Source organism: Neolamprologus multifasciatus, chromosome 22, assembly GCF_963576455.1.
Source record: "Neolamprologus multifasciatus chromosome 22, fNeoMul1.2, whole genome shotgun sequence".
In the NCBI taxonomy this organism is placed as follows: Eukaryota; Metazoa; Chordata; class Actinopteri; order Cichliformes; family Cichlidae; genus Neolamprologus; species Neolamprologus multifasciatus.
The window spans coordinates 2,699,778-2,725,671 of record NC_140459.1 but is presented as its reverse complement, the minus strand read 5'-3'; the positions used below and the strand labels follow the sequence as shown (position 1 = coordinate 2,725,671).

The window sequence follows — 25,894 nt, the reverse complement described above, 5'->3', positions numbered from 1 at the left end:
TAATAACAGTAAGGAGAAAAGAAATGACTAGAAATCACACTTACTGGAAGAATAAAGCATGTTGGTTCAACCAGTTTTATAGTTGCAGTTCTCCAGTGTGTGTCGAACTCCAGGCCTCGAGGGCCGGTGTCCTGCAGGTTTTAGATGTGTCCTTGATCCAACACAGCTGATTTAAATGACTAAATTACCTCCTCAACATGTCCTGAAGTTCTCCAGAAGCCTGTTAATGAACTGATCATGTGATTCAGGTGTGTTGACCCAGGGTTAGATCTAAAACCTGCAGGACGCCGGCCCTCGAGGCCTGGAGTTCCCCACCCCTGCACACCAACCACCTCCTTTGGCACTACTTACACTCCTTTGCTCCTTCACACAGGGCTCTGTCATAATCTGAACCTTTTAGCCATCGTAGCTTTTATCTCAGCAAACGAGTCCATGCACAGACAGACACAGGCTATGGAGCTCACCAGCATTCATGCTCACTTGCTAATGGAGAGCCCATTCTGCAGTGACCCACATAAAAAAGAAAGACAGAACAAAATAAACCTTTCCTTTCAAAATAATCTGAACAGCAGAACACACAGTCACTGTGGCTGACCGAACGTAAGCATGTTAGTTAACCACACTGTGTGTGTTTGGATTAGTGGAGAAATCTCCTCAGTGGAACTTAAGCTTCAGTTGTGATCCATGACTAAAAAAAACCCCAGTGAGCATGAGTGGACTCTTATGATGGACATGCTGTGGCACACTGGGTGGCAGTTTTAGTGTGTGTTTAGTTAAACTGCTGTAAAGCTGTCAGAAAAAAGGAAGCTGGAAGCAGAAATGGGAAGTACGTTTAAAGGTCACAAGAGAATAATGTTACTGGCTGACAAACATGTGACACTGGCTGACCATTAATGCATGTGTATCCCTCTGTGGGTTGCTCAGACCATCTGACAACATCCCGTCTTTGCTGTGGTTTGGAGACTTGGAGGGCTTTCCCAGTCATTTATCTTCTTAATTGTAATAAGGTCGTGTGCAGCAACGCTCCGTGGCCCTCTGTGAAGACGTGATAAACCCTAATAACTGCTTGTGCCACACTGGGCAGCAGGAGTTGCAATCAAGTGTCTTGTAATAACTGTCAGGGAGTCTTTATTCTATTTGGGGGGATTTTTGCAGACTGAATATCCCATTCAAGGTTATTCCAAAGGAGCCCGATCGGATTAACATCTAAAACCTCTTTTGCTTTTGAAAGCTTTCACAGGCAGGCTTGCTGGTGTGTTTTGACTCACACATAACACAACTGTGTTTGAGCTTCAGGCCACAAACTGATGGACGGACAGTCTGCTTCACTTTTCCCGGCCTTTTGTTTGAATCATGAATTCTAACCTAAACTGAGACGAGTGAGGGCTCCAGTTCTCCAGCCTTCTCCCAACTTTAGATAAACAAAGTGTGGAGCAGACAGGAAAGTGGGGGCAGAGAGAGATGTGACAAAGGGCCGTGGGGCCGGCCGCGAGCTGTATGACATGTGGTCGCCCATGCAACGCACCGAGCTAAACTGGCACCCACCTCGGTTACATTTTTAAGTGACACTTTCACTTATTTTTTTGCATAACTGGCACTGCAGATGGATCTGTAAATGTTGAAGCGATGGGCTCAGTTTTTCTTCTTACAGTCTCTGAAGCCAGGCTTGCAACAAAAATGACTCTCGGTACTGGAGAGACCTTAAAAACTAACTAAAAAAACAAATTGCCACTTTTTATGTTTGATATATTAATTTTATTTCGCATTACACAAAGCTTCAGGTAGACTAGCATAGCCAAAACAGCTCAAAATAAACTGAACTCATTCTTTACATATAAAAATAAAGATGGCTAACAGGCTATACCATCTTCTCTTTCTACTCGTCTCAGGCTTATAAATAGCAAAATAAATTACAAAGTTCACATTTCAAGCTGTTACACATTGTTAAAACTTTAAAACCCTTGAAATGATCAGAACCGTTGCAACAAAGAAAGAGGTAGGTCCATTTTTTTCTCCTGTGAAGGTTAATACCAGCATCTCTTTATTAAGTCTGGAGCAGATTTCTGTTTTCACTTCCAGAAATAAAAATGGGAGTTTTTAAATTCAGCGCTTGTTAATTTAGACACACAGGTGAAACATCGTCACTTTGCTGGGAACCTATAAAGTGATAACAAGTAGATCCTAGAAGTAACAAATAAGTCATAAATGTACTATTAGTAGCACATCATCGACAAAGGATTTAAAAAATGTAACATTTTGTAACTAAAGTGAGGTTACTGTTTTTAATTGGTCCAAAAAAAAAAAAAGACAAAACAATCTTAATGTTCAAATGAAACCAATGTTTATGGTAACAAAAAGTGCCAAAGCCTGTCTTCAGTGCATTTAAACTAACGAAGCAACTTTCTAATACAAAAAGATTTTAATACGAACAATACACAAGGAAGATTCTTTGGTGCCTGTGCATGAGATATTTATTTATTTTCTCTTAATCTCAACCTACTTTGGCACATCAACCATCTCCACCTCATTCCCTCTACACTCAGTTTTCAGCTGACTGTCGACTCTTTGCAGCTTTTGGTCTAACCTCTCACCAGCGCCGCTCGCTCCAGCGTTCGTCAGTACTGACGGAAGCTTCCGAATCTCCTCTGCTGTCGCAGATGCGATCCAGGCGTTGAGCTGTTGGTGAAGCTCTGAGTTCAGCTCTGTGTTTCTTCCCGGTCTCTTCCCATCCTGAGACGGGAGCTTGTGCACAATTCGACGCAGCCGCTTGATATTTATGTTGTGGTGCACAAAAAAAGCTGGGAGGATTTCTCTGAGGTAGTCGGCGCCATCTGCAAAAAGTACAGACAGTCAGTAGCTGATAAAGAAGTGGAGCAATGCTCTGACAGCAAGATGGTAACAAGGCATTCAGCCATTCTTATTATTATAGAGACTGATAATAAGCCATCAGATATTCTTAGACTTATAGGTGATTTCCACACCTTGAGATATGAAAATGAAACTGTTTATTGTATTTACTGGAACTGTTCCAGGTGGAAGGAAGAAGCTATTTGAACACACTTGTTTTAAGTCTGTGATCACTCGCTGAGAGCTGACATAAACACCTGTAAAATCATCGTCATTTTCAGATTTTCTTCCTTTCTGTTTCTTTTCAGATTGAATAAATTCGTTTGCCTCCTTTTGCCTTTTTAAACCGCTCATCTCACCTTTGAGATCTCTGTAGTTTGCACAGACATTATCGTGCCAGGAGGAGCCCCTCAGTGCCAACCCCAGCCCTGCACCACTGCAGCTCTTGTGCTCTGTGCAGTTGTGATGAGCAGAGGAAACCTCGGAGAAGGTGCCGTCAGAGCAAATCTGGCACACGGTGTCCTCGTCAGGTGTACCTGGAAAAGGTAACGAGTACTTTGATGGAGACACCTGAGATCAGTCATGATAGGTTAACAATTAACATGCTAATCGAAAGGAATAAAACCAAACCCCTTTGCAGTAGGTGTAACAGTGGTCCTGCACCCTGAATGAATACATGTAGTTGCCGTCTTTGCCCCTGTGTGGCAGCAAACTACAGTCTTGAAACTCAAACTGAGACTGTGCACTTGCTTCAGTTCGATGCTGACAAAAAAGCAGCACCTACAGCTTCCTAAAGCAATCCTGCTCTTTGTTGGCTTTTCAGTATAAAAACCAAAAGCTGTAAGATGGCCAAGACAACCGACTGGTAGCTGTTGCAGGCAAAATTCAAATTCCACAGAATGTTTGCAGTGTGGGGAGAATGACAGTGTCATAAAGACTGTTTGTATTTGCTTAGTTCAAATGAGTAGAAACTTTATGTTTAGTATCTGAAGATGTCATCTGTGTCAAAGAAACAGTGTCATTGTTGTAACATGCCGGTCTATAAATAGGCACATAATTCAGGAAGCAGGTTATTTTGAGTTGTTGCCCTTTTACACAGCAGAGCGGCAATTTCGATGCGTCATAGGAGGAAACTTAACTGCTGCTATGACACCTCAAAATATGCGCTGCAGAAAACACATTTCCCTGTGATGGAAAGCTCTGAGCTCATGCAGGTGCACCGCGCGCTCTACCTTTGGCCCGCACTCCTTGTCCGGGTGGACACGCGCTGTGTGGGAGGCACATATCGTACTGCGGCTTGTAGTAGTACCCCGGTTTGCACTGGCACTGGCAGTCTCTGTCCGCTGTGCACGGGGTCTTCACCACCTGATTGTGACTGCAGACCCCACAGCGCAGGCACCTCCCGATGTGGTTCCACACCTCAGTGAAGGAGCCGTGCGGACACATTGCGCAGTCGCTCTTCCTCTCGGACGAGCACTGAGATCGCAGGTATGTCCCAGGGGGGCAGCGGTCACAGCTCACCGGCGACCCGGTGATGGGGTCTCTGCTTTCAAAGGTCATGGCCACGCTGTCGACTCCAACGGAGAGCAGCACCACCGAGAGCACCGATAACATCATCTGGAAAGAAACGAGAAAAGTACCAACGGTGAGTGCAAGGAAACATCAAAGTGCGGCAAAATCCAAGAAGGAAAAAAGCAAATAAAGGAAAACAGAAGCGTCCGACAGACACGTGGAACAGATGCATACATCTCTTATTGGCTACTCTTAGAAGTAGTCAAAATAAATAAAAACTGCAGGTCTCCATGCTAAAAATGTCTGCCTCACATTTTTATCAAACTCAAACAAAAATCTTCACTAAATGAATAAATGCGTCCACGCGAGCTTGTTCTACAACGATCAGCGCGAGGAGGGAATCCCTCCGACGCTGACGACGTCACCTACCATTGCAAACAGCTGGGATGTGCAGCAGGATCCAGCTCTGTCAGGAGGATGGACTTCGGCTTCCTCTCCTCTCTATTTAAGCCACATGACGCCCCCGTATCAATACACAACTTTAAGATGCGTCATCATCAAGATTCCAGGTAATTTGTATTTTAAAAAAGGCTTTTATTTGACCCCAGTTTAATTACTTCTTACAGCCTGCATTTAAATTTTTTTATATCATCATACAGGTGTGGGGTGATGTCTGTATTAACACTACCTATCCATCATGCGGATGCTGCATTGACCAGAACGAAGAACCTTTAAATAAAATAAAGCTGCTGCTCGGATTTTCTTTATTTCTTCTTTTTTTTTTTTTACTGTTCAGTTGTTTCTCTCTCTCTTTCCGGTTGGTGTTGTGTAATACTGCGCCCACGCGTTTTATAGGTGCGTTGATGATATATATATATATACACACACTGTGGTGCGATGAATTAACCCCACCTGATGTTTTGGTTTTGCTACCTAATGATGAACTAAATCATGCGTTGAAACGATACTAGGGAAGCAGTCCAAACTGCCGGGTATAAAAGTGGGTATAAAATAAAAATTACAAGCTGGGTGGTCGGAACACTCAGGGTGGTGTCTGTGGGGGGGCTGAACCCTGTCCCAGCTGCTGTAGGGCGGGGAGCACCTTGGATACGCTAACACAGAAAGCCAATAACTATCCAAACCCACATGAACACCTATGGATAATTTAGAATTACCAATTAAGCTAACCCCACTAATTGCTTGTCTTGGACTGAGAACCCACAGACACAGGGAATACATGCAGACATCCTGTTCTCCCGCAGTATTTGAAACTATTCCAACTCACAGTAGTCGTTAACAAGGCCACAAATTCTTTCCTTGAAAATGTTCAAAGTGTCTTTGAAATCTAATCCAAGAGTGGGGCTGCTGCTGAGACTACTTATCAGACTGCACGGGGGGAAAAGAGGCACATTTACACCTTCACATCACTCTTTTTACTTTGATCTCATCTCCAGCAGTAAGTCTGACTTTCACCACAGAACACTGGTCCTGTTGCTGTTCGTTTTTCTTGTGAGTGATGACACCTTGTGGACAAAAGATGCTCTGTTTTCCATTTTGCTCCTAAAGATATGAATCGTTTGATCTTTAATTAAAACCGCGAATAAATAGAGACTTTTTCAGATGTCTCATTCACTGGAATGTGAGAGACTAGACCTGAGATCATGGTGATACTTACATATCACCACAGACAGAACATTCCAGTGTGTGTCTATAAACGTGACTTAATGAAACTAGAGATAGCACAGACAGGTTTTTAATTGTTTATTAACTAAGCTAAGAGCTAAGAGAGGCTGGCAGGTTTAGTTTCAGCTGCACACCTGTCTAAACTTGTCAAAGTAAAACTGAAACACGCACACTCACTCTGAGTCAGTATGCCCAATAAAACATGCTGATGCTAACACTGACCAGGAAGCACTCCTGTGCTCACGTGCACACCTGAATCTAATTATTTGAAGCAAACATGAATGAGAGCAGATGAACATTAAGTTACAGCAGGTCAAATTAAACAACAAACACACCACAAATAGCTCAATTAAACCTTCCTGTTGTGTCAAATCTGAGCGATTTACAAATAAAAAAACCTCAAATATTGAGTTTTACATCCTCCACACTATGTGCTTGAACATATAAAAGTGATGAGCGCGTCTTTCTTTGAATTTTGAGTGTTTTAATCAACTTTGTTACATCTGTGGTGTTCCCAGTCAAACGTGAATGAACGGGAGTCCACCTCCCCACGACCTCTGACCCCCTGGAGGCCTACTGAATGACCAACTGAATGACCTACTGAGCTGAATTTGGTGGTGAAAAATGTTTCTTGTGATCATTTAAGAGCTGTTAAAACTGTTTAATTGTGACCAGAATACTAAAGTAAGGCAGGTGAGGGTGAACACAACAGGAGGGTAAATATAGTCGTACGTAGGTCAATAATAAATTAAACACATGACAATAAATCTCTTAATAAGGAAAAACATGAAATCAAAATGAATAATATGAATTCTATGTTTAAATATTCTTGCATGTGCCACACTCATTTCTGAATAATCGCACCAACAGTTGTCACCTTCTCACCAAGCTTCGTGCAGATGGTCTTGTTGGCCCTTCCAGCTGTGTGCAGCTGTATAATGTCCCTGATGTAACTGATGACTGTAGTATGTGAGCCACATGGACACGCAGCCATTCTGGAGGGGATCGAATAAATCTTTCAATCACTGACATGCAAATCAGTTTATAACGTTCATGTAATGTGTTTCTTTTCTCTGAAATAAAGAGCTTGGGGCTGTTTTTCACTCTGAGGGGCCGCTGGATGGGGCCATGCACTGTAAAACCCTGGATGAGACCCTCATTCCCTCAGTCACAACAATGAACAGAGTTTTATTTATTTTTTGGTTGATATTCTTTCTCCATTTAAAAAAAAAAACAAACAAAACTTGTCCTCCAGCTAAACCGGGTGAACATCGAGACGTTCCCATTATTTCAGTTCTTATGGTACGTGGCTTCAAATCTCCCAGTTGGTGACAGTGAAAGCATTAATCACTAGTCTCTGTAACAAGACTTCAGAAACCAGTGGATGATGTCACAGGAGCTCCATTCATCTTTTATACTATGTAAGTGTCAGACCTGCCTAAATGAACCACAAATCCCACATGAGTCTTGTTTTTCTTCAGTAGCCTCCTCACCAACAATTAATAATCCTGTGAAAACAGATACTTCCCCACTGAATGTTGATTTAGAAACAAATCTGTCTTCTCCTCCATGGTTTAGCAATCCACTCCGTACAGCTGCATGCCCTCTTCTCTCCGTCACCGTCTTTGGAAAAATAAACAAATGAATTTATTCTGTGTTTTTGACTACGGCTTGTTCCTAAGGATATCCATCATAGTCACTGTTTTGCGTTCACTCACTGAAGATGATTTCTTGCATTACCATAGTAACATAGAATCATTTCAATCAACTCACCCTGTTGAAACAACCAGCAGTGGCAGTTTCATCCTAGGATTCATGATGGCAACGGATAAATAATGAAGAGTGATTGTTTTTGGTCATCTTATATTTAGTAATCCATAATTATCTCTACTTTTAAGATTAGGCTTCAAACTTTCCTTTTTGCTAAAGCATATAGTTAGGGCTGGACCAGGTGACCCTTAGTTATGCTGCAATAGACGTAGGCTGCTGGGGATTCCCATGATGCATTGGGTTTTTCCTTTCCAGTCACCTTTCTCACTCACTATGTGTTAACAGACCTCTCTGCATTGAATCATATCTGTTATTACAACACGTTCTCACTCCCAAAGCGTAACATTTTACACTAGGTGACAAATCGTCAACATATTACGTTTTCGGCTACCCACCACATTCCTAAATGACGACCTCGGAAAAATGAGGAAATATGAGAACCGTATGGATTCAATCTACACATGTTCGCTCTTTTTCTTCAAATCGCTTAGAAACACGCTACTTAACATAATTAAAGTCATGGTTGAGGTCAGGAAAAAGGTTATGGTTAGGGCTAGGGATAAGGTTAGGTTTAGGGCTGGAATACAGGGCTGGAACGTCTATTACCGCGGGAGCGTCATTTCACTGGATTTCGCCCATAACCCGCCGCGTACCATAAGAACGCCGAAGGTCTCCTTTCGCGTTCCTCAGGAACGCCGCGGGACGTGACAAAACGTCGGCATGTTACGCCTCGGGAGTGAGAACGGGCTGGTTATTAACCTCTGTCTCTCTTCCACAGCATGTCTTTATCCTGTCTTCCTTCTCTCACCCCAACCAATCACAGCAGATGGCCCCGCCCCTCCCTGAGCCTGGTTCTGCTGGAGGTTTCTTCCTGTTAAAAGGGAGTTTTTCCTTCCCGCTGTCGCCAAAGTGCTGCTCATAGGGGGTCATATGATTGTTGGGTTTTTCTCTGTATCTATGAAGCGCCTTGAGGCGACTTTTGTTGTGATTTGGCGCTATATAAATAAAATTGAATTGAATTGAATTAATTTAATGAATGAATTGATTTACATTTGAGCTCCAAACCAAACCTGACAGGGTCAATGCAGGTTGTAGCAGGTGAAAACAAAGAGATGAGACAGCGATGACTTAACAACATGTGGTATTTAAACCTGCTAAAGGTGAGTTGTGTTATTTTGCAGGAGAAATACATTTTCAGAGGATTCAGATGCAGAAATAAACCTAAAACTAACCTAAATTAAAGCAGGAAGCCAAAGTCTACAGTGAGCAAAAAAAAAGACGGGAATATTTGAAAATTGTAGATATATTAGATAACAGACATTGAAAACATGTAGTGAGATACACAAATAAACCAAATCCTAAGTAGGAAGGTGACATACAGGAAGGGAAAATGCTAACAAAGACTGAAGAGAGCAAAAATGGAGTAATCAGGGAGAAAGGAAACACCTGGAAGACAAGGCGCAGCTGAAACAGCTAATTAAGCTGGTGACAAAGGAAATAAAGTAGAACACAGAAGACAAGAGGTTATCAAAATAAAATGATTCTGCTGGAGGTTTCTTCCTGTTGAAAAGAAGTTTCTCCTTTCTGCTGTCCCATGAGCAATGAGGCAACTCATGGGAGGATGAGTGGTTGCTGGAGTTTTTCTCTATCATTACAGGATCCTTACCCCATAACCTAAGGCAAACTGACGTGACTGTTGCTGTGATAACGCCAAAAAAGGAGCTTTGGACCTGTTTCTGAATATCCCTGTAATTACTGAGGGTGTGATGTTGTTTTTTGACTTTGTATAGACTCTTCGTAAGGACACTTGCATGTTGTCATGGTGTATTTAGCTAAACACTATACTTAAAGTCTAAACTGTATGAGTGGCTTAAAGGTAATGAGATAGAAAACAATCCTTCCCAGAAAGAAACCTAAGAAACACTACTTAAGAAAAATGATTGCAAATGTGAGACGTTGTTTATAGGCTACTGAGTCAAAAGGATTCAGTTTGAGCATTCGGTAAAAACTAATGCCTCAAGAATTAGAATAGAATAGAAGACAATGTGATAAGCATTTTTCTCCTATATTAAATCCAGAATTAAAATTTAAATCCTGCTCCTCGCACACAAGGTCTTAAATAGTCAGGTCCCATCTTATGACCTTATACTACCATATCACCCAAAAAGAGCCTGTCGTCTCTGGAACCAGCTCCCAGTTTGAACTTGTGAGACAGACACCCAATCTACTTACAAGATTGGGCTTAAAATGTTCTTTTTTAACAAAGCTAATATTTAGAGATGGATCGAGTGACCCTGAATTCTCCCTAAGTTATGCTGCAATACACTTAGGCTGCTAATGCTTGAGCTCACCACCTTTCACCCACCATGTGTTTATAGCACGATCTGATATCGTCGTGTTGGTGTTGTTCCCAGATCAACATAGTAAATGTTGTTCCAGGATCAACATTGCAAGTGACCAATCAGAATGTTGTGAAGTCATACTTTTGCGACTTCAGGAAAAACCGCCGTAAAACAAAAAACTGTACTTAAGCTGCGAGAAACCGCCTCTGTCCGCCGATCAACGGACCCTGACCCTTTAATAAACGCTAAGCAGAATTGTGTAAATGTGTATGCGTTAGTCCCCGTAGGGAAATTACTCCTCTGCATTTAACCCATTCACCCAGTGAAGCAGTGGGCAGCCACCACTGCAGCGCCCGGGGAGCAGTGTGTAGGGACGGTACCTTGCTCAGGGGTACCTCAGGGTAGCTGTTCAGTGGAGTCGAACCCCCGACCTTCCGACCATGGGGCAACCACTCTACCTACTGAGCTATCCCTGCCCTATTTGATATTGATATTATTCTTGCAACATTGGAATTTCATAAATGGACGAATGGCTTGGCGCCAAAGAATAACGTCACAACAATGTGATTGGTCACTTGCAATGTTGTTCCTGGAACAACATTTACTATGTTGGATCAACACCAACATGACGATATCAGATCATCCGTGTTTATACACCACTCTGGCTTTAATTATTAGTTATTATTAATCTCTGGCTCTCTTCCACAGCATGTCTTTTGCTTCAAAGGAAGTTTTAATACGAAGGGATTTTTCTTTCCCGCTGTCGTCTCACTCATAGTGCTTGCTCATAGTAAGTCATCTGATTGTTGGAGTTTCTCAACATTATATTGTTTACCTTACAATATAGAGCGCCTTGACATAACTGTTGTTGTGATTTGACACTATATACCATATTTTCTTAGTACGACTTTGCTAAGCTACGGAGCCGCACCGCTTGAGGGATTGTTGGAGCATTACGGCGGCCGTAGTCAGGAGCCTTGTGGAGTAATCTGGGTCCTAAAGTCCGTCCACCTCAGATCCCAAAGTCACACAAACACTGCGGCATCACTGAGAGTTTAAACTGACTAAACAATTAGGTTTAACATCCAGGCATCCATGAAAACAGAATTTATTAAATTCAACGGAGTTAGCAGTTAGCAGTTAGCAGGAAGTTAGCTCGCTAGTTTCCAGCTAAACATGATATAGCATGTTCTGACAGAGAGATTTCTAGAAAAATTCAAACATACAGCTCTGCTATCACTTCCAACATAAATGAAGACAGGAAACTAAACAGCAGTGACGTTTGTAGGGTTACTGAAGTTGGGCTAGCTGGTGTATAATGATGTGCTACGTGATAGCTAGCGACACAGCCTTGGCTTCTAGAAATCGGGCAGCGATTATCTACAAAAAAATTCCATCCAAATATTAAAGACAATCAATTTTGAGCCTCAGTGGAACTGTTAAACCTTAGCACATAGGTGTCAAACTCTGGCCAGCCTAATTACATTTGGCCCGCGAAGCCAAATTACTATTAGAGCTGGCCTACTGGTATTATACAGCTAATATATATATCGTTTAGTATTAAGCTTTGCTTGTTCCATATTCAGCTTTTCAGCAAAACTTGTTTGAGTCCATAAGAAAAGATTCATTCTTATATTTGGAGGAAGATTTTTTTCAATAAATATTAATGTTAGGCTGCGACTTTGTTCCAGTTTTGAATTTTGGCCCACTGTGTATTTGAGTTTGACACCCCTGCCTTAACAGTTAATTCAAAAGAACCTATTTGTGAGAGCTACTTTTAGCAAAAGCAACATGTTAAAGGTCAAATCATTGCAGCTTTCTTTGAAATGACATTGAATTCATGGTACTCTGCACTATTCTCACCAGATCTCAGTTCACTACAGCAGCCTTGGTTTGTATCCTGAACGAGCTGCCCACAAATCTGCAGTAACTCGGTGATGCCACAATGTTAGCCTCAACCAAACTCTCTAAGGGAAACCTCCTTTTTCATCTTGTTGAACTTATTTAACCAAAAATAAATCAGGTCATTTGAGCTCTTCGAATCCTAGCTAAACATCTAAATCATAGAATCAGAGGTGATGAAAGAAGAGGTGCAAGTTAGGATCTGAGGTTACTGATCCCATGGTTTTTAGATCCACCTATGGAGACGGTATAGTTTTGCTCCAAAATCTTTCCTCTCGTCTTACTTTTTAGACAAACTTTGTTTAATCTTGCAAAAATCACAAATTTTAAATATAAATAACATTATAAGAATAATCCATAAATATTATGTGTACAGTATTCGATCACTCACATTGGGATTGTAAACGAATACATTCATTTAAAATGTTACACAACATTTTACTGTTTTCGAAGCATGCTTGCATAACGATATGGCTTTTTTACTGGCAAAAGGCTCTCGGGATTCGGTGTCACCGCGACATCCTTTTACCTCAACCACTGTAATTTTCTTTCAAAGGTGCTTGTGCTTTTGTAAATTGCTATTTTACAGCACGAGTCATTCAGTGACTACTTTCATGTTTACTTGCAGTCTTATTCACACATTCAGAGAGCTGTGGAGTAATCCATGTTCCAGAGAAATCCCCTGTGATGACAGTAGCACTTCTTCAAAGGCAATAATAATAGTGACCACCACACTGGTGACTGTTGATGTATACCAGTAAAGGTTATTTCAAGTCACGCCTCCACCCATTACTGTCCTTCACTAGAAGACTGTCCTTGTACTTTTGAGAACAGAGAACAGCTTAGAAGTCTGAGCAGGAAATTACCCTGTGTCAGTACCGATGAAGAGTGGAATTTGGATGACCCACTTTCCCAGGTAGGCAGGAATACCCCTTCATTTTGATGTAGCAGGAGTACTTTTCTATGCTGTGGTGTGCTGGGAAGAAGAAAGAAAGAAAGAAGGACTCATCCAGGCTGGAAAAACTGATCAGGCTGGCTGGCTCTGTGGTCGGCATGAAGCTGGACACTCTGGTGTCAGTGGCAGAGAAAAGGACACTAAAGAAACTGCTGGACATTATGGACAATGCTGGGCATCCTCTGCACACGGCCATAAACAACCAGAAGAGTCTGTTCAGCGACAGGTTGTTTCTCCCAAAGACAAGAACCAACAGACTTAAAAACTCCTTTGTCCCACACGCCATCAGACTGTTTAACTCCTCTCTGGAGGGGAGACAGGAGGACAAAGGAGGGGGGAACAACTAAGCTGTAGTGCCTCTTCACTTCACTGTGCAATACTTTTGTTAATAATCAGCGGTGCAATAGACTCCATACTTGAAATGTGCAATTCACTTGTATTTTTATTTTTATTCCTATTTATTCTATTTATCCCCTTTGTATATTTTATCTATATATGTCTTTGTATTTATATATGTGTGTATATATATATAATATTCTGTAACTCTGTAACTTCTGTCGGTGCTGTGCTTTTTTGGAAACCAAATTTCCCAGAGGAACCCACCTGAGGGATTAATAAAGTTTTATCTTATCCAGTGTTGGTCAAGTTACTTGAAAAAAGTAACCAGTAACTAATTACTGATTACTTCCCCCAAAAAGTAATCCTGTTACTTTACTGATTACTTATTTTCAAAAGTAATTAATTACTTAGTTACTTAGTTACTTTTTAAAAACACGATTTACAACCTGAATAGGTGATAAAGTGATAGATCTTTCAGCCCAATTCTACTTTTTCTACATAATCATCATACAAAATGTAATCAAATGGAAAAGTCTCTTTTTAAAACTTGTTTTATTAGTTTTAATCTTTTAACTTTATGCATCAAGCAAAAATTTAATTATCTGCAACATTCTCTGACTGGAAGAAATTAGTTTAATATTTAAACTTATTTTCTGCACATTCCAGCACATAAAATAAAATATTTTTTTGTGTTTACACTCAGTCTTTCAAATAGATGCAAGTAAAACACAGCAGAAAATAAATAAAGTCAAAGACTAGCGGTCCTGTTGCTCTATTTTCACCTGTAAAGCAGGAGTGGGGTAGGCGGAGGGTTACCCTGGTGCAGGTGTGCCGCGGTCAGTGGAAGAATCCGCGAGTTTCTCTGTGAGTTTCCCATTACGTCGTAGCTACTCGGTGCTTGTTTGGAAGTTTAGGGGTTTTTTCGCTGTAAAAAGAAGTTTTCTTCCCACGCACAACGGACACTAATGTTTTTGTCACTTTTTATGGAATGAAACTCAAAGTAAGGTCAGTACTTCCACGCTTTAAACGCTGCACGCTCATACTCTCTCTGCACTCGATATATGATCCATTGTTGATCTGCACACAGCTGTTGTCACGAACGTCGCACTCGCTTACGTCACTGTCATGAGACATTCTCGCAAAAAATCACGGTTTTAGTAACACAGTAACGCAGCGTTCCTACGGGAAAGTAACGGTAATCTAATTACCGTTTTTGCAATAGTAATCCCTTACTTTACTCGTTACTTGAAAAAAGTAATCAGATTACAGTAACGCGTTACTTGTAACGCGTTACTGCCCATCTCTGCGATAGGAGAGAATATAATACTGTATATTATAAATAACTTCTTTTAGGATCAGTATGGATGTTTTTTTTCTGTTTTGAGAAGACCAAACGACAACGTTAATTCATTCAACTTCTACTTTATTCATTTACAAACTGATGAATTTGGGAAATAATGATTCACAATAGCAACTGGAATAAACAACAACTAAATTAAGAGCTGACAAATAAAAGTAAATAAATAACGTTGCTTGGAATGTATCCCCTCAGACCAGTGCTACCAGTGTCATGACATAATTAAAGGAGTGCTTTTATTGTTTTCTGTAAATGGCTGCTGTGGGGCGGGTCTTCACCCTCAGCAGCTCTGGGACTGGTCGGTTGCTACCCTGGTAAAAGTCCAGCCCTGTGAGCCACTCAACATCCCTGACTCGTGCCTGGTGGAACCACATGTGATCTTCAACCCACTGAGATTCTGCTTCTGTACTCTGTGGAAGTAAAAAGGCAAAACAATTAAAAATCATAACTTTGTATGGATACCATTCACCATGTTTATGAACAGTGGAACTGTTTTGAAAATTGTTTGCGGTAGCTGTGTACCAGCTGTACCAACAGAGTGTTGTGAGTCATGTGAGTCATGATGACGATGGACATCTTTGGCAACAATGTCTTATATCTTCATTCATTTATTGCCTAAGAAGGAAGACGCTGTAGCCACAGCACTCCATGCTGCAGTAACACACCTGGAAGAGCATGGTAGCTATGTGCGGATGCTCTTCGTGGATTACTGCTCAGCTTTTAACACCATCCTTGCACACAAACTGGTGGCCGAGCTACAAGACCTGGGGCTTCCATACAGCACCTGTTGGCCATCACACATCCTCAGCCCTGAGTCTCAGTACTTGCTCACCCCAGGGCTGTGTGCTCAGTCCACTGCTCTACTCTCTCTACACACACGACTGCACTCCTCGCCACCACAGCAACATTTTTGTGAAATTCGCAGACGACACCACAGTGGTGGGGCTCATTTCCAAGGGAGATGAGGTGGAGCAGCTGACATCATGGTGTAAGGCCAATAACCTCCTCCTCAACACTTCAAAAACCAAAGAACTCATAATAGACTTCAGAAGGAAAAAGGCAGAGATTCAACCACTATTCATTAATGGGGACTGTGTAGAAAGGGTGGCAAGCTTCCGCTTCCTGGGAGTCAATATAGAGGAGAAGCTTTCCTGGAGTGTGAACACCTCCGAGCTGCTGAAAAAGGCCCAACAGAGACTTCCTGAGAAATCACACAGAGACAGCTGGTGTCCTTCTACAGAGCCACCATTGAGAGCATTCTAACCTACTGCATATGTATTTGGTACTCTAGCTGCACAGGGGCTCAGAGGAAAGCACTCCAAGGGATCGTTAACACCGCCCAAAAGATCACTGGCTGCCCTCTCCCCACACTGGAAGATCTACACAACATCCACTGTTTTAAAAAGGCCCAAAACATCATAAAAGACACCTCACATCCTGGTTTGAACTGTTGCCCTCAGGCAGACGATGCAGGGCAATCAGAGCAAGGACTAATAGACTCAAACACAGCTGTTATCCAACTGCAATAACATAACATCACGCCACTCTTGTGTTAATCTATGCACGGTCTGAAGCATGTATGTGGATGTATGTGAATGTTTTACTGTTACGTCTTATTAGTATTTTAAGTATTCTATTTTATTTATTGAATTTTATTGTTTTATTTATATTTTGATATTGCTACGGACGATGCAATGATCGGGGACCATTCTTAATTTCGTTGTACCTGTGACAATGACAATAAAGTTTCTGATTCTGATTATTTTAATTGATCAACACTATTTTACTGTATTGAATTAAAAGAAAGGACTTCGTACTTTCAAGCTATTTAGAGGGTTGAGTGTTGGACACTTCTGGGTTCTTTCATTCATCATTCAGTCATTCTTTTCTGACAACAATCTTAAAGTAGGTTTCTGTGTTCATGGTCCAGAGCTTGTGGGTTTTCAAAATAATTCAACATAAATCAAATGAATATGACTTGTCAGTAAAAAGTACATCCACACAACTTGGGAGCATTTCTGCCAATACAACAAACAAATAGTTTCTATTATCTTTGGGAGATAAAAGCTTGTAACACATTATGTTATTCCATCACAAAGTCCCTCACTGCTCCGAGGTGCAAGACCTGCTTGAACTTAAATTAGCCAGCTAATTAGCATAAAGGAATATTTAAGCCAGTTCTTGATATTTAGCTAATTTTGGACTCAGCTGGAATCAAACATCTGTCTGATGTTTGTTCTTGTTTGTTTTTTCAGTACATCTGATTAACGTGAGCTACTTCCTGCTTCTCTTTCTCATCAAGGGGTCGTCTCAAAAGGTAGAGCTGCATATTTCACTAGGCAGATTTTTAAGTCGAGGCATTTTAGATCTTTTGCCCGTTAGGCAAATATGTAAACCACTACATTACAGTATGTCTGACTTATGTAATCCAGTTTACCCTCTTATTCTTCTACCTTTCCTGCACCACGGTACGTTATTTGAAACACTGTATATGTCATACATTATATAACAAATCCATGTACACAACAGAAACACACATTGAGTGTTATATAAAGGTTATTTCATGGCAAACAATGTGATACTTTGTCCTGCAGCAGGAAACGTGGGAGCGAACAACAGTTTCCTGGTATCTTGGCCAAGACTGGTAAATGTTTATAAATGGAAACAATTGAAGAAGAAAAAACGAGGTGGAAAAGGAAACTAAAAAAACCAAAAAGTCAATAAGTTTCAACCTGCTGCAACCATTGCTCAGTCTACAAATAAACATGAATTGTATTGCCATAGCAAAGTGTTATTGCTATACGGGAACAGAAGACAATGGAGCCTTGTGAATGGGGTGAGTGAGGAATAGTAGACTATTCAGTTTCACATTGAGCAATAAAAACGGTTTCAGTCATTTTTCAGGCTGTGGTCACTCTAAGTGGGTACTGTTTTTTCTTTGAAAAACTATGACATCAGGACACTTACTTTGCAACTTTCCAGGTTGTCAGCTCTGTGAGGCAGGAGGAAGGATACAGTCTGCAGCTCGCCGTCACAGGAAGTCACGCTTTGAGCAGAGTCCCTGCAGCTGGCCAACACAATAAAGTAGTGTGTGGGGATGGAGATGTTTGTATCAGGAAGAAACCTAGAGTCCCACAGAAATGCACACAGTCATTAGCAAGCTGACAACAGTCACTGTTGACCTCTGCAGTGTGACACAGAAGAGCTCTGTTGTTCAGATGTGGTGGTCACACACATTTAAATTACAGTTGAACTCCTGGTGTCAGATACAAGCCTGATCTATGAACAACAAACACACAATCCTACTGCAGAACGAGTAGATGATGTCACTTCAAGAAAACCTATTAGGCCGTCAGGTGCTTACTGTATGTAGTCCACTGCAACATACGCTATGTTTGCAGTTTTATCCTAAGTTACATATAATGTAACTTTAAGTTACATGGTTTAAGTCATGGTTATGCTATTTATAAGTTACTGATGCTGTTGGAAATTAATATCTGAGTTATTGACATGTATATTTAGGGATGGGTACCGGTATCTGGTGCCATGATGGCACCGGTTCTGACATAAACGGTAGTAACCAGACCGAAAAGCAGCGCGCATTTCGGTGCTTTATTTCAGTGTTTTTTTTTCCTGAGCTGTGATACACTTTGGATTCTAGCCAATCACTTTACGTTTCCGAGGATAGTAGGCGGGTCCAGGTACGTACGTTCTTTTAGAGCAGAGCTACAGATTAAAAATGCCCAAGGCCAAGCGGTCAAAAGTCTGGCTGTACTTCACAGCAAAAGATGCAAACTCAGCAGCTGCAACAAGTGCTTTAAGCTGATACTGTGATACTGTCAAAGGAGGTAACACCTCAAATCTGATGAAACACCTGGCGATGCATAGCGTTTTTTTTAAAAGCCGAGAAATGCACCGTACCTACTACAGGTGTGGTGCCTGTTATCGGACCCGGAGTTAGCAACATCCCCCAAAAACCCGAAGAGGAGAGTCCTGGCCCCTAGCCCTGCCAGTGTAGCAGAAATGATGAGGATGATGATGCAGCAGCAGCCGTTCTTCTCTGCGTGAGTAGCTTAATGTTGTTCGTGTGTAATTTACGTTGAGTAGGCTAACCACGTTATTACATTAATGCATGTAAGGTGAACTAGCAAACACCATCATAGCTACATGCGGCTGTCTTCTTGTTTGATGGCAGATACTCCCTTCACCCTGGACAAAAAGGCTAAAATGACCGAAGAAAAAGTGGAAAACAGTTAAACATGAGAGGTTTTTGGACAAAGTTTGTGTTTTTTCCATTGTTTAAGCACTGCTTCCAGCCAAGAGTGATACCATATATGCCCAATAGCTGCAGAAAAGGCTAACATTGTTATCTTTTTACCAAAAAAAACCAGCTTTATGGCTCCGCCCCTCCAACCTTCTGTTGGAGGTTTCTTCCTGTTAAAAGGGAGTTTTTCCTTCCCACTGTTGCCAAAGTGCTTGCTCATAGGTTGACATATGATTGTTGGGTTTTTCTCTGTATGTATTATTGTAGCGTCTACCTTACAATATAAAGCACCTTGAGGCGACTGTTGTTGTGATTTGGCGCTGTGTAAATAAAATTGAATTGAATTGATTTATTTACACCTAAACTATAACTAAACGTGGTTGTAGCTTTAGTTGCCATGACAACACCCATTAGTTTGTGAAGTCGTTTTGAAGCCTCGTTAGCATTCAGGGTGCTGTCATGTCAGTTTGGAATGCTAAGCTATCAACTTATCACCATTTCTTAGATAACTGCCTGAAAATGCTCTGAAAGCCAGCTACACCAGAAACACGTCTTTAACAAATTCCAGTAGGCACAGCCATGCACATGTGGGGGGCAGGTGCTCAAGCATCATTAAAAAATGCACAAATTAAAATAAATAAATACATAAGTTGAACATAGCAGCACTTGCATAGACTCACTGGTCTTCCTCATCCTCTTTACTGATAGGTGGCTGCAGTTGGCAAAGGCAAAATCAGTATTATAAAAAATGATAAGGGCAACTATATGACAGTCACTTTCAGAAGACTTTATGAGCATTCCTAGGTTTTAGACTTGGATTTTTGCAGTTATACTCTATGAATGTGTAATATGGTGTACAATTATCCAAACTAGTCTGATCCTCATGGACAAACTGACTCCATTCATCTGGCTGTCTCAGTTGTTTTTTTCCTTTGCAGGAAGTCAGTGTAGAGTATCCACAGTGCCTGAACACCAGAACTATGGACGGATGATGGATGGAAAAACAAATACTTCACTGTTATGATCTATCAGGGTGGGTTTTATCTCATTTATCCTATTACCCAAGGAAAGAAACATTGTTTGAAGAAACATTTTCCCAGCTTCTGAGTTACCACCAGCACGTTATCAATGCCGAGGATCAGTCTGTGGTTTCCTTATCAAGCCGTCTCTGTTATATCCATCCCATATGGTGTCTCAGTCAAGTCTGTATTTTGTGGTGTCACACTCCCCTACAAGATCACATCACCACATGGTGATTGTCAGACCTCCTTTGTTACATGCTTGTATTAGTGCTCTTCGGTCTTTGATATTGTCTCTGTCCTCTCCAGTTATGAGTGTGGATTTCATCTTGGAACCCTGCTTGTGAGGAACTCATCTAACCTGAGGACCGTGGGATCATCTGGCTGCTCTCACCAGCTCCGGTGTGTCTTCCTTGAAAGGAAAGGACTTATTTGTTCTTATTTGCAGATTCTCCGTCTGGATTCCCATTTGGAAATTCACATTCCACCAAAGTTTTTCTGTGTGCCTCCAACAAATGAGACGGTTGCAGTCAAGAACAACAATCACGGATTCTTCTCACCTGGACCTCAGTTAACAGTATCGGTCTGATTGAGCTGATGTGTATCCCTCTATTGAAACCACTCATCCCTGTCAGTTACTATTTGCTTTTGCCTGCCTTTCAATGAACCCTTCAAAATAGCTAAAAGTGGCTGGAGTCTATTTTTGAGTCTGCAAGGGACATTACGGTGTTACGGCATCAGCAGTGTAAAATACAGTTGGTTCACTACAAGGTTTATCAGGTAAGATCCACACCGAGAGCATTTAAAAGATTTTATTCAAGTATCTTTGATTCCAGCTGTTCAGCTATTTGGCAACAAAGAAGAAAAGCGAACATGGCAGCAGCCAAACTGCGAACATTGAGCCTTGATTTCATTGTTATGTGACTTTAGTTTTACTGCATTTGAAACATTTTGATAATTTTCTAGATGCTCATTTTTTGTTCTTGTTTTTTTGTTTAAGTCCTATGTTACGGAGCCCCGCAGGGGACATGGGAGAAAAAAAATTAAGACGGACTTTTGCGAGATCTTGCAAAACTAACTCGGGATCTCGCAAAAGTTGAATTCCAACAATGGCGGCAGCTACTTAGTTGTAATATTACTCTTTGTGGGTCACAAAATACACTTTTAAGATATTTTGAGGCGTGAATGTAGTTGTGTAAACGTCAGATACCTGCTCGGTTTACAAGACATCACATATTTGCAAAAGTGCTCCGACGTTTTCGGAGATCTGACACCCACTAGCTCGAAGCTAACGGGAGGTCAAGACCTACTACAGCCGGGAGGAACACCGCTTTCCCGGCACATCGTGCCTCGACCTCCCGGTCGGCTTCGAGCTGGCGGCCTCTGAAGAATGCGGCTAAAAATTTTGCAAGATCTCGCAAAACTTTTGCGAGATCCCGAGTTTGTTTTGCGAGATCTCGCAAAAATCCGTCGTAATTTTTTTTCTTCTCCCATGTCCCCTGCGGGGCTCCGTACTATGTTTCATCCTTTATTGATATAACTGTATATTTGCCTAACCCTTCTGTTGTGCTGCAGGTTAAATTGACCCATTTTAAATGTGAAAAATCTAAAAAAAGTGGCAAAACTTTCTGCAGAAAACATAAGAACAGTGCCAGGGCCGACCAGGATGGTAGTGACCCGCGTGACAGACATCAAACAGCTTTTGAGCTTGTGATGCCCAACTCAATACAGAAAATCATTATTGAAATTACAAATTTAGAAGGAAAGCGTGTTTTGGGGGAGAAGTGGAAAGAGCTAGATGAAATGCATTTACATGCATATTTGGAAGTCCTCATCCTGGCCGTGGTCTATAAATCAAAGGATGAATCAACAGCCAGTCTGTGGGATGCAGAGACAGGCAGGGCTATATTTGATAATCGAGAGACGAGGGCTGTCAGACGGGAGCGAGACAAGTTGGCGGCTGTTAGGACAGTGTGGGACCAGTGGATAGAGCAACTTCCTCTACTCTATAACCCAGGCCTCAATGTCACAGTGGATGAAAGGCTAGTAGCGTTCAGAGGTTGGTGCCCATTTAGGCAATATGGCTTCCAAACCAGCCAAATATGGCATAAAAATCTGGGCAGCAGGTGATGCAGACACCAGTGGAAATGCAAGTTTCCACTGGAAAGCTGGTTGGAGGAGCCCCAGAGAAGAATCAGGGCTCAAGGGTTGTGCTTGATATGGTACAAAGTCTCACAACATAACCTGTGTTTTCACAAGCTACAGCTTCGGTCAGGAGCTGCTAAAGAGAAAACTCACGAGGGTTGGAAAGAACAGGCTGAACTTCCTGCTGAGCTGAGCTGGTAACCAGGAACAGGTCCCTCAGTCCTCCATATTTGCCTTCACAGACACTACAGCGCTGGTGTCCTATTGGCCCAGAAAGGGGAAAAATGTTGTGCTCATGAGCACTTTGCACAAAAAAGCTGAAATCAGCACACGAGAGGACCAAAAGCCAACTATGATCCTGGACTACAATGCCACCAAAGGGGGGATGGACAACTTGGACAAAGTCACAGGGTCCTACAGCACCAAGCGAATGACTGCACGCTGGCCACACGATCGATGTATCTGCCTACAACGCATTTGTCATTTGGACGGAGAGCTTTCCTGTGGGTGTCAAAGCTGTACAAGAGGCGCATCTTCCTTGAGGAGCTGGGGAAGGCGCTTGTGGTACCGCAGCACATGCTAAAGACCCCAGCTGCTGCAGCTCCAGTGAGGGAGATCCAGGAGAGGACTTCATCTAGTACACCAGTGTGTGAGGTAAGTGTTTCGTATGTCTTGGGATCAGAAAAAAACATAGTAATCACCGCCCTCTTCTTTCTAAGTTGCTGCTGGGGAGGAAGAGGTGCCAGGTCTGCAAGCCATCTGATGTCAAGTCAAGCATGACCTGTGTAAAATGGGCAAAATTCATTTGCGCCAAACATCCTGTGACGACATGTCCCTCATATGTTGTGTAGACATACACACAAATGAACAGGTGGAAATGAACCAGGGGCATTTCTGGTTCTAAACATTGCATAGTCTTTACTCTCACAACGTGTGACGACAAGTCACTTGTGTGCTGTGGAGACACACAGACACACACACTGTGATCATATTGCTAATCTCTTATTTTGTTCATTTCTGGATCAAAAACAGCGCTTCAATAAAGTTTAGTTTCAATACAAACGGTCATGTTTGTGCTGTGGCAGAATGTAGGACACAAACACACGACTGTGAACACAGAGGGATGAACTGAAAGAGGCAGCTTTTATCGAGCTGTGAAAACTCGGGTGCCAAAATACAGGAAACAGAACTAGTAACAAAGAAGCTAGAGCATAAAAGTTTAACAAGCTCCAATATAATCCTGAGACACACAGCAAAGAGCGAGTACAACACAGGACCTACAAACACAAGCAGGACAACGAGAGGATGGGGAACAGGTGGTAACACAGCTGGGCCAAATCAGAGCTAACGAGACACGGGGAAGCAAAACCAGACACACTGCGCACAGGACATGGACTATCAAAATAAAACAGGAAACACACAGACCGAAACTCAGGACACACAAGCTTAACACAGTAAGTGGGAGCTGTGTCCCAACACGTCGGCTGCATCCTTCGTAGGACCCGCCTTCGCGGTCTACGTGGGCCGCGTCCTTCAAAGACCGAGAAGGCCGGAAGTGCGAGGCTGTGAAATGTGACGGTCTAGCCTTCAGATTAGCGTCACCGCTGTGTGGGTGGAGTTTAATAAACTCGCCGTCTGCTCCTTGCTATCTAAAATATAACAGGACACTGACGTAAATTCTCGACCGTCTCACACTTCTGTTTAATCAGTTTTCTGTTTGACGTTTATTCAGCTGTGTGAAAATCCCGGGGGATTAATAAAGTTTTATTTTATCTAATAACTTTGATCTCAGCCAAACCGATTTACTCCAGAACAAATAAAACAACGAAAAAAGGCAAACAATTACATTTTGAAGTTATCTGAGTGACTTATATCATGATTAACCTGAGTAGCGAAAGAGCGGGGGTCTGAAAACGATGAAGCCGGGAGTCCGCTGCTCTCGCCGGCTGGAGTGACCATTGAACGCCCCGGCTTGCTATTGAGCTGGTGGGTAACAGACGTCTCCGAAAACGTCGGCAAATATGCGATGTCTTGATAACCAGGCAGATATTTGATGTTTACACAGCTACTTTCTCGCCTTAAAATATGTTAAAGTTTATTTTGTGGCCCAGAAAGTTTAAAACTTAGTAGCGGCCGCCATTGTTGGCAGCTGAAATTTGGCTGGGCCACGCTATGAATTCTGGGATATGGTGGGCCACGAAGGACACACCCGACCCATCCTTCAAATTCAGGGAAATGAAGGACGCATTTGAAGGAGTCGACGAATTGGGACAGCCTTCGTCGCCTGGCTGTGACGTAATCGGCCTTCAAATGCGGCATCAGGAGGATGCAGCCGACGTTTTGGGACACAGCTATAGGGAACATAGCGACATGGGTGACTAGACATGAAAGGTGGGATACAGGGAACTGAGACTAAACACAGGCTAAGATAACTACTAAGGGAGGAAGGACTACAATCAGGAAGAACTAAAGAAAACCAAAACTACCAAAAACAATAACCTAATAATATAATTACAACATACATCAAAATTAAAATGCATTTTTTATGAAAAACAAGCGAATTATCCTGATTGAACCTCGATCTGTGTGAAGTAAAGACCATCACACCAAATGTTGATTGTAATGGTGAGTAATGGAGTTAATGACGAGATAAACCGTGTTTAATGGGATTCTTTTGGTTTCGGACACTTTTAGATAAGTAAACATGCCCCGGGTCAAACTGGTGTTCCTGAGAAGCGAACACGACACGAGGGTTAAAACCTTTCAGCATCTTTGTTCAGAAACACCGTTTTTACTGTCCTCCCTCAGATTCTCTCTCATTTCTAATTTTGTGAAAAAGGGTAAAAAAGACAGAGTTCCCATCTTTACTTCTTTGGGATGGATGGTGTGGGTGAGCACAAGGCCAGTTGGTTTTGGTCTTTTTGTTAAAAAGCATTAAGCTATTTGCACAATATCACAACTCAGTCTATATTGATGGAACTTTCAAAATAAAATATTATCATTGGACTAGAAATAAAACTTACTGCTGCATCTGCTCTGGAGTGTCAAACTGTCCGTCATAGTTGTAATCAAACACTGGACCCAATACCACATTCATGCCATTGTAAATGGAGGCATATTTCTTAAGCAGTGTGTTGTGGAAATAGTCCCAGATCCCTGAAAAAGAAAAGAAGAGAGAAGTGACGGCACAAAAGGAGGAAATGTAGTTTTTTCTTAGTCGTTGTGAGATTCTTTTGTTTCTTTGTTTATTGATTTGTTTTTGAATGACTTTTGTCTTTGTTTGGGGGTTTTTTGGAAATATTTTAAGATTACTATTTTCCTTTTGTCACGGCTGGGGCAGCAGTCGTGTGGTGAGAAAGGGATTCAAAATGCAGGTGCTGGCTGGGGTGCGAGCGTTTATTTGTAGTGAAAGCTACAGTACAAAACCTAAACTGGGGAAAACTAAAGAACCTGAAACCACACACACGGCATGAGGAGCAATAATGGCAGAGAGACGCAGAAATTACACCAGGTTACACAGACGACGCGACAAGCAACACAGGCAGGCACACACTATAAATACACAGAAGGTAATGAGGGAACAACACACCAGAGGGGAACACAGCTGAACCTAATTAAACACGACGGGACACAGACCTTCAAAGTAAAACAGGAAACTCAAACTGTTTTACAAACACAAACTCAGGGACGCAAAGTCCACAAGAGGGACTCATCGACGCTGGACCATGACACCTTGTCATTATCACTTCCTCCAGCAGT

The 25,894-nt window shown here is 41.9% G+C and overlaps 2 protein-coding genes across 3 annotated transcripts in view; both read right to left on the bottom strand.

The window, feature by feature from the left end:
* Positions 1 to 330: 330 nt before the first annotated feature.
* Positions 331 to 4,902, bottom strand: tnfrsf11b (tumor necrosis factor receptor superfamily, member 11b). Of its 2 annotated transcripts, none has more exons than XM_085149226.1 (4): positions 4,789 to 4,902; positions 4,080 to 4,464; positions 3,207 to 3,383; positions 331 to 2,831 (listed from the first exon to the last, which is right to left on the bottom strand). In XM_085149226.1, the coding sequence occupies exons 1-4, from the start codon at positions 4,789 to 4,791 to the stop codon at positions 2,497 to 2,499; spliced, it is 900 nt and encodes a 299-aa protein (XP_085005352.1). In that variant the 5' UTR covers positions 4,792 to 4,902; the 3' UTR covers positions 331 to 2,496. The 2 variants fall into 2 exon arrangements, with proteins under 2 accessions (XP_085005352.1, XP_085005353.1); XM_085149227.1 differs by lacking the exon at positions 4,789 to 4,902 and adding an exon at positions 4,594 to 4,768.
* A 5,507-nt stretch (positions 4,903 to 10,409) lies between these two features.
* The window catches only part of LOC146492566 (venom phosphodiesterase CdcPDE), a 58,378-nt gene continuing 42,893 nt past the window's right edge, over positions 10,410 to 25,894 (bottom strand). Inside the window, exons 23-25 of the mRNA XM_085149195.1 lie at positions 25,159 to 25,291; positions 17,675 to 17,831; positions 10,410 to 15,117 (exon numbers count right to left, since the gene is read on the bottom strand). Of these exons, the coding sequence (XP_085005321.1) occupies positions 14,944 to 15,117; positions 17,675 to 17,831; positions 25,159 to 25,291 (464 nt within the window). The 3' untranslated portion in view covers positions 10,410 to 14,943. The remainder of the gene's footprint in view (positions 15,118 to 17,674; positions 17,832 to 25,158; positions 25,292 to 25,894) is intronic.

What these genes read in the sequence shown, in the direction of transcription:
- tnfrsf11b (XM_085149226.1), bottom strand. An exon ending in ACAAGGAGTGCGGGCCAAAG is followed by an intron (nt 3,384 to 4,079) that starts GTAGAGCGCGCG and finishes TACCTTTTCCAG; the next exon opens with GTACACCTGACGAGGACACC. An exon ending in AAACTACAGAGATCTCAAAG is followed by an intron (nt 2,832 to 3,206) that starts GTGAGATGAGCG and finishes TACTTTTTGCAG; the next exon opens with ATGGCGCCGACTACCTCAGA.